The sequence below is a fragment of the Solea senegalensis genome, linkage group LG8 (assembly GCF_019176455.1).
Source record: "Solea senegalensis isolate Sse05_10M linkage group LG8, IFAPA_SoseM_1, whole genome shotgun sequence".
NCBI lineage: Eukaryota > Metazoa > Chordata > Actinopteri > Pleuronectiformes > Soleidae > Solea > Solea senegalensis.
In genome coordinates, this window is record NC_058028.1 from 9038780 (window position 1) to 9057255 (window position 18476).

Sequence of the window (18476 nt, forward strand, 5' to 3'; positions counted from 1 at the left end):
TTCAGAATCACGATGCTTGATCTTAAGTTTTGGACTGAATTAACTGAATGAAACCCCGGATCTTAGGTGTTTTCCCGTTATATACATAATAGATTTTGGTTTATTATTTTCATATCACAAGTCCTATTCTTATTCTTGTTTATTCTTATTTTTTTAGGTTAATTGTTTCAAACCCAGATGCTGCAAAAAAAAAGGATGTTGGTTTTTAGCTCAGCTGTGAGTGTGAACACTTGTCCAACTGAGCTGAACAAACCTCCGGAAGCCACAGGCAAAACACATTGTTCATTCATGAATAAATCTAAGTAAAGTCTTTTCAGAGTGCAGTGGTGTTTCATCGTTATGTTTATATTTCAAAGGAGGTGTTAGAAATGTCTGACTTTTAACTTCCTGAAAGACATCCCATTGTAAAGGAAGCAGCAGGGACATTAATTCACAATGGTTTTGTAATCTCCAACTCTGAGCCAAAGTCTGTTTTTTAAAATGCAAAACAGTGTGCAGAGGAGCAGTGAGGGTTGAAATACCTCATTCTCATTCTTAGATTTAACATAATTTATGAATTATGAATTCTGATTTTTCTTGTTGCTTTTGTTATTTTAAAATATTATTTCAAAACTAGGTTGTCTCCAAGTGTCTCTTTGTAAAGAGTTTTTATGCTATATCATTATCTTATTTATGATTTATCAAAGTACACAGCAACCAAAGCCCTAACATTTCAACATGCCACAGATCGTGTGTGTAAACAATGATTGATTTTGAGTTCTATGTCTGTCGCAGAGCAAAGATGAGAGTCGAGGAGGTGGTCACATGGTGAAGCTGTCCAAGATGAATGGAGTGAAGAAGATGGAAGATGAAGAGGAAAGAAGAGAGATGATCACCCCTGCACTGAGGGCTGCACTGACGAAGCAAGGTGAGGAATCTTTGACCTTTGTGTTGAAAATGTAGAGCTGCTTTGTTACTTAGCTGCATTTCTTGTAAGAAATACACAAACAAAGTTGTTTTTCACTTTGGAAGTTGACATATAAGCCATGTTTCTTTTTCTTTAGTTGTTTTTAAAGGTATTTGCTCTTGATCAAACTCATTGACAGGTATGTGAGTTAAAGCTAGATTCAGTATATTTGTTTCTGAAACACCTATCATCGATTTTAGGTTAAACAATTATTACATTCATTGACTTTTAATATTTAAGACCAGTTATCTGACATGGTTTATGTCCTTCATATAAAAAAACAAAACAAGACATTTGAGAACATAATGTAGAGTTTTGAGAAATACTAAAGAACATTTTTTGATATTTTCTGGACCAAAACAACTAATCCTAATAATCTTTAGTTTCAGTCCTTATCACACATGAGTGAGTCAGGAAATGACAGGGAAAGCACAAACAAAACTCACTGTTCCACTCCAGACAACAGCTCTCCAGTGTTTTGGTGGCAGATCTTTGAGGAGATATCTATTGCCAGTCTTTCCTCATGAACAGACCCTACATTTAATGATATTTTTCAACAAAGATCCACTGGCAAATTCTGGTACACACCAAAGAAAGATATGGTTGGAATATGTTCATCAACTGCTAAAAATTACATTAAACGTCCAAACATCCTGAAATTGCTCAGTTAAAGCTGGTACAAGGTGCACCATGAGAAGAAGTCTGCGTAATGTATGTTGTCTAATGGCACTTAATGATGCTGTGCAGTCCAATGACCCTCTCTGCCTCATTCTGTCTTCGGGATGCAGTCCTAAGTCTTCTCTCTCTCTCTCCTCCATAAGTACTTCTTATATGGCAGTTTTATTAAAGCCCTTATTAAGAAGATGTGAGTTAATCAAGTGGAATTATTCTCCAAAAACAGCTGTCCCTTTAGTCTGAAGTCAAAAATCAACCATATCTCAATAATCATGATATTTTCTTTTTCTTGGTCAAACAGTTACCTGCAACTGAGGAACAAAAGCTTTGAGGCCAGAGTATCAGACGTAAACATAAACTGCTAAATGTGCAGGAAATCAGGACAATAAGTGCCAGTACAGCAGGTGTTTGACTCACTGGCTCTGTCATGCGACACTATTATTAGGACAACATGCAATTCTTCAGTTAATTTGACCAAATGTTTGTCTATTTATCATTTTTTTTTATGCTGGCAGCATTCAGTCCTGGTGGACTGTTTGTTTTATTTGTGATACAAGAACAGAGGATGAAAGTGTAGCCATTATTTTAATGATGCCTGGTCTTGGAAAGATGATTATAGCTTTTATTTCTGGCAAGACATGGATGCAAAAGTTACTGCTGAAATGCTGGCGTAATAACCAACAGAGAACGTACAGCTTGTTTTCAGTATGAAGTCATAGTTAGTTTAAAATGAAGCACTAGCAAAACCTGTATTTGTATATCATGATAGCAAGTGATCGACCTGTGAGTTTATTTTGTGCATCAGCTTACAAAAGGGTGAATGTCTGAGCAGGCAAATTCTCCAACAAACATGAGAAAGGAAATGTTTTCTGAAGGTATTTTCAACTGAAAATCAATGCAAACATCCGTTGTTTGAACAAAAAGGAAATATAATCTGTGTGCCTGGCCTTTGTGTCTGTTAATGTCCAACCATGGTTTTCCTGCATATTAAAATAACATTCTTGACCAGAGGCAAGCTATTTCATTTAAGCTGTATGCGTGTGGGTCTGTCTGTCTGCTTTGTTTTATATTCTCTACAAATAAACTCATAAATAGCCTTTATGAATGACATTCGAGCAGCAAGTGCACATATGCACCCTGATTTTACACAGTCTGGTGTGCTGCTGTATGGCATGAGGAGGAAGTCTCTTTTAAGGCCTTTAAAGAAAACCACACTGACATTTTAGTTATGTCTTGAAGAGATTAATTAATAGTGTTGGCTTAAAAAAAAATCCGACAAGGACTCGCTAAATGTGGCCGGTTGTATCCAGTGTTAGGAGGAGAGACAGACTTGTAAAGAAAGTGAATTTAAAACGCTTCATCCATCCTTGTAAATCTTATCCTCTCCTTACTGCTGACTTATCCTTGAGCACTTGTGAGTTGTGTTATTGGGATGTTCAGCAGCTTTTAAGCAGAAGACTGTGGATGAAAATGATTCTGTGGATACTGCGCATTGCTTCACTGATGTGCCACTCAAAGACAATGTAATTTACGCCTGTCTGTGTATTAAATATCTGCTGGTTTTAGCTTTGTTTAATGAGCTCATGCCTTGTTCCTCATCTTATCTTTCTGTGCAGGCTACAAACTAATTGGAAGTCACTCAGGGGTGAAGCTTTGTCGATGGACCAAGGTATTGGATATTTTCTTTCTCAAAACACCCATTAGAGTTTTTTGACATACTGAACTGAACTGTAGGGCATTAACTGTTTGTGTTCTTTCTACTTGTTAGTCTATGTTACGAGGAAGAGGAGGCTGCTACAAACACACTTTCTATGGTATCGAGTCCCACCGCTGCATGGAAACTACCCCCAGCCTTGCTTGTGCCAACAAGTGTGTCTTCTGTTGGAGGTATGTAAACAGTCATGGCCTGCATTTGCTGTATATTACATAACTTGTACAGCATTCACCCTTTTACATCCATTAATCATTATACATTTTAGACATAAATGTCTGGATGCCTAAAAACACACTTCACAGCAAAAAGCATGCAATACAGAATAAAAACATGCAATCCATAGCATTAAAAGTGATAAATATAATAAAAATAATCACAATAAAAGGTACAACAGCATGTTTAGCCATGTTCCAACCGTTTGCAGGTTTACTAGCGCTGTCATGATTTGCCTTCCTGCTTTCCTCCACCAGTCATGATAGAACGCACCATTATAATAAGAAACACAGAGAGTCAGGTGAAGCTTATAGGCTTAATCAGCATTGTGTGAATTTGTGCTACAGCTTTAAAACAATTTAGTGTAGTACACTGGTGCAATCTCAGTGTGACAGTTGCTCTGTAATGATGAGCATGGAGGGTGGAGCGCAGATAACGCGGTTGTCGAGATGGTATCGAGGAATGGAGAAGGTTTGGTAGATGAGGACGTGCCAGAGAATGGAGAGATTTGTTGTGGGGGAGAAGTACTCTTTATAGAATTTGACATTTTACATGTAGCCAGTGCAGGTAATAGTACAGCTATGTGCTCCCAGGACTCTGTGTGAGAGTAATGAGTATCAAGTTTTTACATAATATATTCATCCAGAGTATAGCGCTTTTTTCCCTAACACACATCATTTGCACACTGCCGCCACAGGCATCAGGAACAATTTGGGGTTCAATGACTTGCCCAAGGACACCCGCTCTTCCTCCTGACAGAGAAAGCCCCCAACAGATAAAGGCGGGGCGTGAGGCTGCAGTCTATTTTTAAGGCACTTTGACATTTTTGCCTGCCTGTGCATTTTTCTTCTCAGTTGTTAACCTCATTAGTCATTGAGCAAGAATCATCCTGTTGCTGACACGCTAATATTTTATGTGCACAAGACCGTGCATGGCCGGCATACCTGAGAGGCCTGAATGTGGATACTGCTTTATCATGTCACTGGTGAGAGACTGGGCCTTTTCACTCTGCTTCCATTTTGAAAAGGCGACAGTGTTGAGCAGTGAAAGGTCGCTGTCGGAATGTGCTGCAGTGAACAGCTTTCCTGTCACTACAGATATGCCAGTATCTCTTGAGGCAGCTATGTGGGGCGACGGGGACAAAGCAGTGTCGCGGCACGGATGCATTGTTGCAGCAGCGCTCGCCATTCCCCATCGGCGTCGCAACAGGTGGAACTGGGTTTGACGGGCGAGGCCAGTATGTGTCGTGGGTGTGCATATGCACTTAACAGACTGTCTGAAATTTGTGATGCCTCAGGATTTGTTTACTTGCCTAGACATCACACTTCCACAGGGGAAAGGTGTTGTTAACACGAAAGGAGGTGTGATTTTTTTTTTCAAGAGTGGGATGAATTATTTCACTTTTATATGTTTTTACACAGCGAGCGTACACATGCCTGTCTTACATAAAACACTTTCAGTTTGTAAACAAAAATCCTGTGGTCTTTGTATTTGTCACCTTGTTAGAAGGATGTTCCTCTGGCTCCAGTGTAATATGTTTATATCTGTGTTTGGGTTAAATGACCCCAGTCTAATGGCTTAAATCTGTCTCAATCAGATTACTGCCTCAGAGTGTTATTGGCTGTCAGATGATACTTAGTGTTACAGCAGGCAGTAGAGAAGTGGGGAAGTAGCCTGGTTACAGAATACTGTGATTACTTATCTGTTAATCTGCCTGCTCCACTTACAGACATCACACCAACCCTGTGGGCACAGAGTGGCGCTGGAAGATGGACCCTGCTGAGAAAATCCTGCTGGACGCTGTGGAGAAGCACCAGAACATGATCAAACAGTTTAGAGGTGATGCACGGGTAATCTTCCTGTTCCAGCTCAAATGGTAGTCACTGGAGTAGAAAGGATGTTTAAAACATTTTTCAGTTTTTATTATTTTATTATAATTACGCATATTTGCTTTAACTGACTTTTCATGATAAAATGAATCATTCTTTTCCGACCACAGTTTCAATGTAATCATCGTCAGATGTTAGCAAATGGGCTCTGCGATGGATCCCCTTAATTACATTAGTGTTTATTATAAATGTAAACTGTTCTTCTGGATGTAAAGACACAGTAGCACACAACACAACAACTCAGTCATGCACGCACCGCACATCACTACTCACAACCTCTTGTAACCCTACGGCTACTGAAGCAGTGGGACTATCAAAATGCTGATGGTATGTCTGCTGTGGGGTCACACCCTTGTTAAAGTACCTCATCTATCACTTTTCAGCCGACACAGACTCCACACACTATTTAATTTCCCCTTATGGCACCTTTTACTGCATCTCACTTGTCCCAAACTCTCATTACTTTCTCACAACTTGCAACAGTTGTACTACGAGCTCACTGCTGGTTCCTGAACCCGAATGCCACTGTGAAATGGTTTATTAAAGAAGAATAAACCTTTCCCTAACTGACGTTTTTGGGCCATCTGTACTACTTGTAATTAATACTGCTGGCATGTGGGATCTGATTCTCTGGCTGCTACTATCGTTGGCTGAGGACTGCTGGTTGAGCGTCCAAGGCTTAGTGAAAACAGAATTTAGTGATCATCCTGTCGATGTGCAAGCATTGCCGAGCAGATTTTCATTCTGAGCTTTTGCGATTTTATATCAAAACAAGGTGGTGACACATTTATCAAACTTTTTTTTTTCACCAGTTAATTATAATGATTAAACAAAATGTTCTATTCCACACAGATTTAAAGGTGCAAAATGCAAAACTGGGCAACAGCATATCAGACCCAAATAAACATGATTGTGATTGCCATGCCAACAGGAAAGCTGACCATGAAAACAGCCGTCTAAAATTATGAATTCAATGAGTGACTATTTATCTATGACTGAAGTAGACACAGACACAGAAACCTACATTTCCTGAGTCTAAACGGTGTCCTGTTCACACATAATGCTGCAGTGTCTCTCCCTGGATTTTATGGTGACATGACTGTTGATGTGCAGCCCTTTGAAACTCGGTGCTAATTTGCTGTGCAGACCTCTGTCGGCACAGCTACAGCCTCACATACTCGCGTGCAAACATCTCAAGACCATTCCTATCAATCTCAAACTCAGTTTGCCAAGCTGTTTTCTTTTTAAGTCAGCTCGTTGCTTATGTCTTATGTCTGACTTTTTTGTCTGATTTCTTCTATGACTTTGCCTCCAGCTACAATAATTTCAAAGCCTGTATTGACCTTCATTTTTGAAACCACTGCTCATCCTGTCATAAAATAACAAAGCCATTTCATCCGTTATATACAATCCAAATGCAGGAAAATGTCTGAGACATGAGATTGCTGTGCAAAAGTCCACCATTAGCACCATTAAATTAGTTGTTTCAACGATGCTATAATGACCATACAGTATAATAATTCCTCAATCACTTTATCACTTAGGGTAAGAAAACACATTGTGACTAAGTAGATTATGTGTATAATGGTTTATGCAGAAAATAAAGAAAGATAATCTTCAATTCAGCTGTTTGCAGTTCAAACTACATACATTCTTTCAACAGCATTTGCAGTTGGCATTCATTTTAGTCAGTATTTTTAGTCACCACTTAAATGTAAAAACAGGCAGTTTAATGCCCTGCCAGTTGTCACTTGTTTTTTTTTTTACTTATTTTCACCTGGGTTCACCTTGCTTCTAAACCCCAAATGCTGAAACATATTATGCAAGCATTATTATGTTGTAAAGTAATATTTTATCATGGATGGTAATTGGGGGTGGGGGGGAAAAAATGGTTTTGGGTGTCTCTGGTGGTTCCCACCCCTAGTAGTCATTTCTTTCTCAGAAAAGTAATTAAACAAAGAGAAGATGGACAATGAACAGTATTTCATTGGTGTTGGTTTTACGGGTTAAGTCCAGTGGAAATCGGGGGTCGGCTATAGTAGCTTTCTTCTCCTTAACCAGTTCTGTGGCTTTTAATAGAACCCCATGTCTGATTTCACTCCTTGGCCCAAGAGGATGAACTATGCAAGAATTAATGGAATTTCACATTACTAATACCTCAAAGATTCATACATTTAATGAGATTTCAGACACTTGTGGTAACACACACACACACACACACACACACACACACACCATCAACCTCAGCTAGCTTTTATGAATAGAGTTAAGTGGGAGTTCTCCTGGGGGACAGCTCGCTATTTGATGTCTTTGCACACAGCATTTCATGAGATGTAATTTGTCCCTGAAAGGCAGCACAGTAACAGTTGCCCTCTGTGGTTAGACCAAAGAAAATGTTGCAAACGTATCAATAATTCATAGACAGTTTTTATAAAGCACATAAAGGCAAGAGTCCAAATTCTTATTTAATTAACATTCACCGCATGTAGTCTTCAATTAAATTGCATTTGCTATAGCTGAAGCAATATGACACAAAATCCCAGTGGCAGTGTTATGAAATTAGTTTTCCTTAAGCTTTGACTGTTTATTCCCTGTGTGTCATATTTTTGTTGTCTCATACAACATTACATTCTTCATACTGCCAACAGAAAGCAGACTTAGTTGATGTTTTTACATTTAGGTTATTTTAGTGGAAATCACTTCTCCAAATCCCAGGACATTCAAGATTCAGATTCAGATTCTAATCACTTTGCTTTTACTCTTGACAGTTACTTGCCTGATGCTGAGCAGTATTTGTCATGGCAAACTTTGTTACAAAAGTTGCTGTTATTGCTAAGGTGATGGTGATAATGTGTCTACTGTAGTTGGTGCACACTGTTCACCAAAGAACACCAGTGACAGGGAGAATGGACTTGTCACAGTTTGACGTTTGACGTTGGTGTTTGAGTAGAAATTATTTGATTTGCGATTTGAAACTGAGTGGGCATCAATGGCTCTGTTCTTGTGTTAGTCTGTGTGACTGAGCCAGTATGCACTCCACCAAAACTTATTATGATTATTTACAACTGTGTAGAAAAAGTACAGGTGTCATAATAGCTGCCATGAAAAAGGCCCTGTGGTTATAATTCCTATTATCCACTTGCCTTGAGTAGGTGACCATATTTTCCTCCTTTAAACTAATCAATATTAAGACTTGATTCCTCACTATTATAGTGATTTAATATAGTCCGGAAGTCTATCTAGTTTACAGCAACATTTGATGCCTGAGGCAGAGCTTTGTGTTGTGATTGATGTCAATTAAGCTGCTATGATACTTAAAAAAAACTATATCTTCTATTTCTGAACTGATATTAAGGATATTTCTTTTGTGGAATTGTATTTTGTGGTGGTGAACAGTGAGATAAGCCAAGACCACCAGTGGCAGAGAGCTGAATTGGGCTCTGAGTCAAACTCCCAAAGCTCAGGCTTAATATTCTGTGTTGTGTCTTGTCGTCTCACTCCTCCCCTTCCCTTCCCCTCTTTTCATGAGCAGCACACAGCAGTAGGTGGTTATTTACAACAGTGTTTTTTTTAAATTACACTGGCAGTTCTTTGATTTATGCCTCCACAGGTGAGGCCGCTCATTTCACTGCTGGGTTACACTGATCTAAGTCTGGTTGAATTGACTTTAAAATGATCATCTATTCAACCACTGGCCTCTTTCTCCCTCTTCAGGTGTTCCTGGAGTGATGCCCGAGCGTTACGAGGAGGGCTTGGCGGTCAAACACTGTGCTCTGTCCTTGGTGGGTGAGCCAATCATGTACCCTGAAATCAACACCTTTATCCGTCTCCTCCACTCTCACCAAATCTCCAGTTTCCTGGTCACTAACGCACAGTTCCCAGAGGAAATCAGGTAAGTGGACAGACCTGTTTTGAGACTAATGTTGGATGTTTTTGTGTAACCAATGCAAAAAAAATGTTAGTCTTTAGCTCTGCAGAAGAGGGATCAATTGTTTATTCTCCACAATTTCCTCTGTGCTTAGGACGGCCTGTCCTTTAGCACAATTTCTACATTCAGCAATTATGTTGTAAGAGTGCTGAAACTTGCATTCTCTCTAATGACCAGAGGTTGCAGGCTCCACAGAGGCTCCAAGTGATTAGGGAATCTCCCGTCTTCTTCTTCTTCTTCTTCTTCTTCTTCTTCTTCTTCTTCATCATCATCAAAAAAGAACCTTTACCCACGGGAAGTTAGAGTCTCAATAATTCACTTGTTGCTGATTGCACAGATGCTGCACTTATTTCTTTGCTGCCTGTGAATATAGTAGTGCACAGTATGACTTCCCAGAAAGGCTGCATTGCGAATAGTAAGTAAGTTAAAAAAAAAAAGAAAAAGTTACTGTCTCTACTTTCTTCAGCTTTGTTTCTTTGACAGAGGAATTCAGCACAGACATGCACCCTGTGACCTATGGTATAACTACTGTATAAAAAATTCATACATGATGCAATCTCAGGTAGATTTATGTCAGCCGGTATACAGGTCACGGATGCCCACATGCCTTTTATTGTTTAGTTTTTAATTCAAAGGAGTGTGTGTGTGTGTGAGTTATATCAACAATAAAAGTTTTCTACCGAGGGGGAAAACGCACTCAAGTGACCCCAGAGTGTCATCATTTTTAACACTGCTCACTCAACACAGCCGTGTCGTTGCACTGAAAAAGTGAAACAAAGAATCTTTATTTATGAAAGTAGACGGCATCAAGCAAGCATGTTGAAGTGGACATCTACTGTATTTGTAATGCCAGCTCACACAAGCGGTACATGGTAGTTATATAATAAGTATTAATGATATAGTATTATTTAGGGATGAATGTTCTTGGCGTGGGTAAACAAAATTGTCGTAACATGTATATTTAGACCCCAATGATTACAGAGAATAGAATAACAGTGTTTTCAGTTTCAGTCACTATCCTAGACTGAAAATCATACTTCTCATGATGAGGTCTGTCCTGGTGTCTGTCACTGTCAGTGCCCTTTAACCTGACATCTAGAAATATCACCATGTCTCGAGGCCTTGCAAGTAGTCAAGACAGGCAGAAACATATTGGATTTGTCACCTTACTAGTCTGTCACTCACAGGCTGACTTATCAAACACGCAGCAGGAGAAGTTTGAAGGCAAGAACAGCAGGTATCAGCCTTTTTTATTTACCCGTCTGCCACAGCTGCACGGTTGGATTTGAGCAGTTTCAGGTCATTGGATCGATATTTCATCACTGCAGAATGGGGGGGAAAATTAATCATTAGAAGCAGAAACTGAGCTTTCAAACTTTCTCTGTTGTTGCTCGTTTGGTGAATTGGTTATTTTTTTTCCCCCTCCGCAGTGCTTTCATGAGCCACACTGCTCTATTAAGGATGTCATGGCAAAATAGACAATTGACCACAGTTTCGACTTTGTTTATCTGTTTGAATATGTCACAAATACAGCACCCTTTTCCAGTTTCAAAGTGAAAGCACTCTCATGTTTCATTTCTCCAAATCCAGGACTGATGGATGTGTAGCTTCAAATCGAGGTGTTCAAGCATTTACTTAGCATATTCAAAAGTATATTATTTATAGCAATTTTTGTTTGTGAGCAACAGAGATGCACCAGATCACACTCTGCATATGCATACAGTGTAGTGCTCTTTTTGTTTCAGATCTGATTCTATTTATGACTTTGGTGTTGAGTTCAGCTTTTTATTTATGATGAAAATCATACATCTAATCTGATATTTTTAAAGCCCAAATGACCAATTTGAGGTTACAGAAGGGTATATTTTCAGTGAGGCTGAACCACAGCCCAAATCTTTTCTGTTATGTATCCCAGACTGATGTGCATAAAAACCTTTTCTTAAGCTCTTCTTATATCTCAACCAGGATCATTCTTGTCTTCATTTCTTTTCCATATTTTCTGTCATTTTCAGGAGCCTGGTGCCAGTTACCCAGTTGTATGTAAGTGTAGACGCCAGCACCAAAGACAGTCTGAAGAAGATTGACCGGCCACTTTTCAAGGACTTCTGGCCACGTTTCCTGGACAGTCTCAAGGCCCTGGGAGAGAAGGTAAGCTGTCAATGGAGATTTGAGATTTGGTTTCTAGCTAAGAGATTAGAGATGTGAGCATGAGCTGAAACAGTTTGCTAATATAATGTGCAGCTTCAAAGAGATGTCTGCTGAGTCAACTTAACCTGGATAAATCTTGGTAATTGATTCTGAAGCTGTACATTTTTACCTAAACTATGCGGAGTATGTCAGTCAGGAGTCCTTGAAGGCCTTGAAAGTTATTTAGGTGAATGTCTCCCTTGTTTGATGCCACCTACTGTTTCATGCCCTGCATTGCTTGATGTACAAACGGGTGTTGTGGACACTGTACATTGTCTGTCTCTCTGTCGTTGACGTGAGATTCCATGCAGAACAATACGTGAGTAACACCAAGCAAGAGAGAGCAAATTATGTGATGCCTGGGAAATGAAAATTGAAACAGCTCTAGCTGACCAAAGAAAATTAAAAAGACAGTCTTGCTTGGGCTGAAATATCTTCAGATTGTACATGGTGTAGATTTTGTGATTGATTTTGATTGATTCATTTTTGCAATTGCTATTGTGTCATGCGTAAAGAATATGTCCAGGCCAAATGGGCTTGCAAGACACTATTATTTAAACATACAGACCAACAAGCCAGTGTAGAACACATATCACAGACAACGCTAAACAAATAAACCTTCCTGGTGTTTTTTTCCCCAGGCTTTAAAAACAAAGGTAGCCAACTTGTATACAATAAACTTAAACACCCATGCCATTCTGTCACTGTCATTGCACCAAAATGTTTCTGGCATTTGAGAATACATTCAGTAAAGGTGTTCTTCATCAAAGTGAGGCCAATTTAGAAGAAAGTGTGACTCATTCCCAATTTCACTCAGTCCACATTATTCACACAATCTGTTTTGCATTTGTTGTCAGTCTTGTGCTATGCTTTTATTCGTCATATTTTTACTCCTTTCTTGAAGATCTTTGGTTTACTGTCTTTGGAAGCTGTCTCAGAAAATACAGAATGAGACATGAACAATTACAGCCAGATGACCATAAATGACCACACTCAAGTCTGAAACTGTGTTTTTAAATTGATCCTGGAAGCTCATGACCACATGAATTATAATCCAAAAATAAACATTTCCATTGAGCGTGTGCAAGTTGTATGTCCACAGAAGTGGGGAAGATTCAATAACTCTGCAGGCTTTTCATCATTCGATCAATGTCACTGATTCACACAGTGCATGAAGCCAATGTGGGAATCAATCCTTTTAACTTAGGTGTTTTCCTCATAAAACAAAATGAGGTACACCACCACCAGACTTTGAGAAAGATGTAGGCTATAAAGTTTCTCAGAGGGAGCGTCTGCACTTTCTGTAATGAGCCAACTTCCTTCTGTTAAATGCTTTAGCATACAATGGACAAATGCATTACCACTCAGCTTGATGTGTTGGTGACTCGCGAAGCTCAAGGCAGATCACCGGTGACGGATCATTGCACTCTAATTGAGTCTAGTTTGCCATTTTCATCATGTAAGTATTGGTATAAGACAAATACCACTGTCATCTTGGCATTAAATTGATCAGTAACCTTGAAATAAACACCAACGTCGTTAAGGCTTGAGTGTTAAATCGCTGTCTCTTTAACATTAACTGTCAAAGATCCAGTAACTGTCACATTAATGCTGGGGTAGGTTATAAACATTCTTCCATGACCAAGTCTATCCTCTGTGTTGGTTTCAAGCCGATTTCACTGTGCACTTTAAACCCAAGCAGATTGCACACAACTGTTTATCACTGAACTTGATAGAGTTATAATTATATATTATTGTATAATTCTGTGCCTGATATGAAATGATCCGTACATGAACAGAATGCTCTCGGGTTTCTCTCCCTCCATAGTCTATTCTCTCTTCAAACCTGTTTTATGGCAGTCATACATCTTGGCCGTCTCTCGGTATCTCAGGGGATGCGATAAAATGTTCTCTTGTTTGTTTGTCCCCAACTGTTTTAGTACTCCGAGTCATAACGGCTATTTCCTTTTATCAATGCTGCTTGTTAAGAGATGGGTTGCCTGACTTATTGCCTGTTTTATTGTCAGTTGTATATTTGTCTAAATCTGCTGAAATAGCATTTTAATTCCGACTGTTGCGTGACAGAATTGTGTGATGTCAGCTGCATGACTTAATCCTCCCTCTGGTGGCTGGCTGGTCATAAACCCAGTCTCCTTCATGTTGTTGGGTAGGACATTGGCTAAAATATAAAGTCACTGTACACAGTCTAATTTTGTTTTTTGTGCCATCTTCTGGTAGCGCAGGTTTTCAGTAGTTATTTCATGTTCTAAAAACAAGGTGAAATGCAGTGACTGACAGCTGAGAGTGACTCATGATTGGTTGTGTGGGTGTATTGGTGGGACTTAATTACTGTGTCTCCACTTAGTCACCGCTGCAAGGTGGCAGCGCTCCTATGTAAAATATTCTAGCTTTACATTTGTACAGAGAAAGGAAGGGAGATGTGTCTTCCACAATTGATGTCTGTGTTTTCTATGCTCATTTACGTTGAATGATTAATCTCAGAGCTTAATTTGCATAACCATAACTTAGTCTGTCGAGTTCCATGACCAAAAGATTGTTTTGCAAATACAGCACATTTGCACTGTAAATCTCAACACCAGACATTTTAGTGCATCTTGTGGTTACCTTGCACAATGATACCTCTGAGGGTCGTAGGCGTAGTTGTGTGTATGCATGTGTACACCTCTCCGTGACAATGCCGTCTGCGTGCAATTTGCCAATTTCCAGAAATAAACTCTCTGTTCCCGTCACCTTGGTCTCCCGCTCACAGCTCCATAAGTCTCCATTTCACGGTGGGCTCCATCACCATCCTTCCTAAGCACTTACGCCTTTCTGTTCTCCATCTGCCAGCTCTCCCTGCCACTGCTCAGTGGGATTGATAGAGTTGTCCCTCTGTATAAGATACAGAATAGAGGCAGCTTAAAATACTTCACCTTTCTGCTTTCACTATCCAATTATCTGCTTCTCCACTGAGCTGAACAGACTTGGTGTTATAGATAACCTTCCAGAGAGAGCGAGTGTGTGTACAAATGACGGAAAAGGTACGCCCTCCCATTTTCATTCACTAGTTTCTTGATATCATCCATTTTTTATATCCTCTGTCCTCACAACTCCTTGCCTTTCATCTCCTTTGCTTGTCTTCTCTTGCCCTTTTTCTTCTCCATCTCCCTCAATAATGCTATTTCCTCTGCCACACAGCAACGGCAGTATCCTAAATTCACACCACAGAGCTTGTGAGCACAGTTCGTTCACCTCCTTCTTCACCCAGGGAGAGTTGCTCTTGCTCCAAACCTGCCCACACAGTATATTAATTATAATATCTTTTTAAATAAATAGACCTACATTATACTCACATTAACTTCAAAGTGGCTGAATAAAATGACTGTGAAAACTACAGCCAAGGCCTGTTTATTGTTTTTTTTCTCCCTTTTTTTAATTGATTGTATTTGGTGCAGTTGTCAGTGCCTTCCCTGTTCCTTTTGTTCTCAATGCTGCTGAGTTCCAGTACTTTGTGGATACGCACTGGAACTTCACTGACAACTGGAGTAGACAAACTTTGAGAGGAAACTAGTAAAGGTTTTGTCGAGAGTAGCACTAGAAATGGAAAGGAAAATGAGTCGAGTGGCCCTGGTCCTCCTCCCACACCTCAGACTTCAGACCACAAACACACAAACCCCAGAAAGTAGTTGGTTGTCAGTACAACTGCGATGGACCTTTTTTTTTCCCCAATGGCAAATGAGTAAGTGCAGAAAAAGTGTCCTCCTGCAATTAGAAAACTTGTTTTTCTGTATTTGTCAGGAGTGAAGACCATCGCAATAATTCATTAATAATATATATTTTGCAAAATGTTCTTATTTTCTTCAGTATCAATACAAGAGAAGGCTCAATATATATCAATATTATGATGCGTTGAATGTTTTACTTCAGATTTGCAAAAAGGTTCTGTGTTTGTTGTTTTTCTGTATATTAAGAAGTTAAAAAACACTCACCATTCCCTCAGTAGCCTTTAACTATCTGACATTTTATTGGGATGTTTATCTATATCATGTGATTTGAAACTTGTTCATGGTGATGTGTGAGTCTTTCCATAGTGTGCAGGGTTGTTGGGGCAGATCCCAATGACTGACTATCGAGTCATATAAACTTAGGATTTGAACAAATGTGTTTCCACATGGAAGTGAAAAACTGTGGCTTATACATTTGAACCTGACTGTTGTTTTTGTGTTGAACAACTTGGTTTCTTGCAGTTTTTTTTAAGAAAAGGATGATGTAAAATGCAGACCTACATACAGTATAATTCATAAAAATGTCACATCACTGTCATGCATATGTTATTAGGTAACTTGCTGACCCCTTTAATCAATCCCCCACTCCTGTCTTCTCCATCCAGAGGCAGAGGACGGTGTACAGACTGACTTTGGTGAAGGCCTGGAACGTGGAGGAGATGCTGGCATACTCTGAACTCATCGCTTTGGGGCAACCGGACTTCATCGAGGTCAAGGTAGGGGTCAACTACAACTACTACACTTAATCGCTTTGATTTCTACAATCTTTGCACCAAATTTCTGCAGTGTCTCATTCTCCCCATAGCTGTTTTCCTGTAGCTGGATCTGATGTGTGTCTTGAGTAAATCTGAGCATGTCACAATTGCTTCTCAATTGATTTTTGAAACACCAAATCTGCTTCTCCACCAATTTATCCAGCAAGAGAACAGGAAATAAACAACCTAATATTTAAGCTCAAAGCTTCACCTTGTTTCAACGCATGCATAATTTTAATATGTCACTAGTGCTGTATCCGTTCAAATTTGTTCGTTTTTGTGTTGATTGTCTTTTCGTTGTTTTTTGTTTTTAATGAGGTTGAATTTTGTTTTTGCATCAAAGAAATACAGATATTGAAACAAAGAATGAATAACTCTAATCATGACTGAATGAAACCGTTCAATGTTTCACAAAGTAGTGTGATGGCTATAATTGTTTCCTCTCAGCAAGAAGATCACCTGTTTGATTCAACCGAGGGCCTTTCTGTTTGGAGTTTGCATGTTCTCCCTGCGTGCATCTGGGGCCTTTCTGGGTACTGAGACCACAGTCCAAAAAACATGCAGATTAGATTAACTGGACTCTCTAAATTGATCTGAGGTGCAAGTGTTGGAACAGATGGTTGTCAGTCTCGGTATGTTGGCAACCTGTCCACGGGGCAGAAGCAATATATCTGTCGCATGTCTACCGATATCGTTTACATTTCTTATCCAAACACCGCCAAAGTTGGTTGCACTTCACCTGCCAAGTTTGAAGCCTGTCAAGTGACCTGTTATGCAGTTATAGTTATGCAATTAACAGACAGTCATATCCTCTATATCATGATTACTCTCTCCAAGGAGTAATTAAAATCTTTATGGCTCTAGTCCCTCAATATTCCCTGTGTGTGAGTGGATGGTTCTGATTGACTGCACATACTTGACATAATTTACCCCTACCTAAGAATAAGGCCACCTACACAATGAGACGTACATGACATATTTTAAATTCTGTGCCAAACAACAACCCTGCTATTATTGTAGCACCCTGTGGGTTTTATGTTCCCAGAGTGTGTGTCCAATATGTATGTCTCCAGAAAAGTGCCATTATTCCCTGGAATTGTGGGCTATGCTCCACAGCAACCTCACGGCCATCATTTGGCAGAGGACGTATTAATAGAATGGGAGGGAGCACCTGGCAGTGGGGGTCTGAGCCATGGTGGACACATTCACCTGAGTCTCTGAGCTTGTTTTTTAGTATGCCACTTCAAAGAATGATCCCAAAAGTGACAACAGCAGAGATACATTAGTATTAGTAGTAAAAAAAAAAAGAAACAAAAAAAACCCATCCTTTTACTTTGTCACTCTAGAATGATTTTTTGGTTTTATGTCAAATAAAAGGTTTTAAAGACGCTATTAGACAGTTTTGTGTTCAGCAGCAGGATCCATTCTTTGCAGAAACTGCTACGACTAAAGAGTTCCTCTCGGCTTGTAATCTACTGCCATTTTCACCACAGTTTAATTACCAGTGAAAGGGTTTGACAGTGACATCATCTAATCCTTTTGCAATGGTTTATTTTGCATACTGATATTGTCACATTGTTAAAATTGTACCTCAAAGCAAGAAGAAGGGTCTCTGTTCAAATCCTGGTTTGACAACACCCTTTGTGTTATGCTCAAAGTTTCATTTTATTTCAAGGCGTGAACCATGTCTAATTACTTTTTGTTTTATTAAGAATTGAAAGAAGCCACTAACATCAAAACCTATCATGATTCCTCTCCCTTAAATCAAAACATCCTGTCTTCGTACATCCTGTCCAGAGTGTACTCTTCCTTAAGCCCACTGTCAGCTGAGATTTGGCTCCAGTTCCCCTCTGCACTCTTTAAGTATAAATGGAATATATAATGGATGTATTCACATTTAAATGCCATCAGTCACCCTTTTTAGCTTTTCTTCATGTCCGAATCCTGCTGCATTCCTCTGTGAGATTTCTGCTGTATCAGTCAGTCCCTGTGCTGCTCGAAACTGATTATATTTTTAAAAAACCTAACAAAAATCAAATTTAATAATGCTATAATGTGTTGTGGTTACATATCGAGTATAATGGGCTTCTCTGGTGTGACTGCATCATTATGATTCCATTATTTCAATCTGCTCTTGTCACAGCTCTCAACACGGTGCAGTACAACTATTCATTTGTTTGTGGCAGGTTTGTTCAATTATTGTGAGGCTGTCTAAATGAGCTGTGGGCAATTCCTTTTCTTCATTTAAACAGAGGCCGCTGAGCCTGTTGATATATGAATTAATGACTAATAGAACTTTTTGTTTCTTTTTAATAAGTATTTCACCTTGTTATGGTGGAAACTCCTGGAATCTGCTGGGTGGTGCAATTTATCTGCCTCTTCTC

The 18476-nt window shown here is 39.3% G+C and overlaps 1 protein-coding gene across 1 annotated transcript in view; it reads left to right on the forward strand.

Annotated features, from left to right (window-relative positions):
* Positions 1-18476, forward strand: part of tyw1 (tRNA-yW synthesizing protein 1 homolog (S. cerevisiae)) — a 48143-nt gene that overhangs the window by 14781 nt on the left and 14886 nt on the right. The window contains exons 8-14 of the mRNA XM_044032427.1: positions 775-907; positions 3238-3290; positions 3390-3508; positions 5278-5387; positions 9152-9329; positions 11378-11513; positions 15943-16053. Coding sequence (XP_043888362.1) covers positions 775-907; positions 3238-3290; positions 3390-3508; positions 5278-5387; positions 9152-9329; positions 11378-11513; positions 15943-16053 — 840 coding nt within the window. The remainder of the gene's footprint in view (positions 1-774; positions 908-3237; positions 3291-3389; positions 3509-5277; positions 5388-9151; positions 9330-11377; positions 11514-15942; positions 16054-18476) is intronic.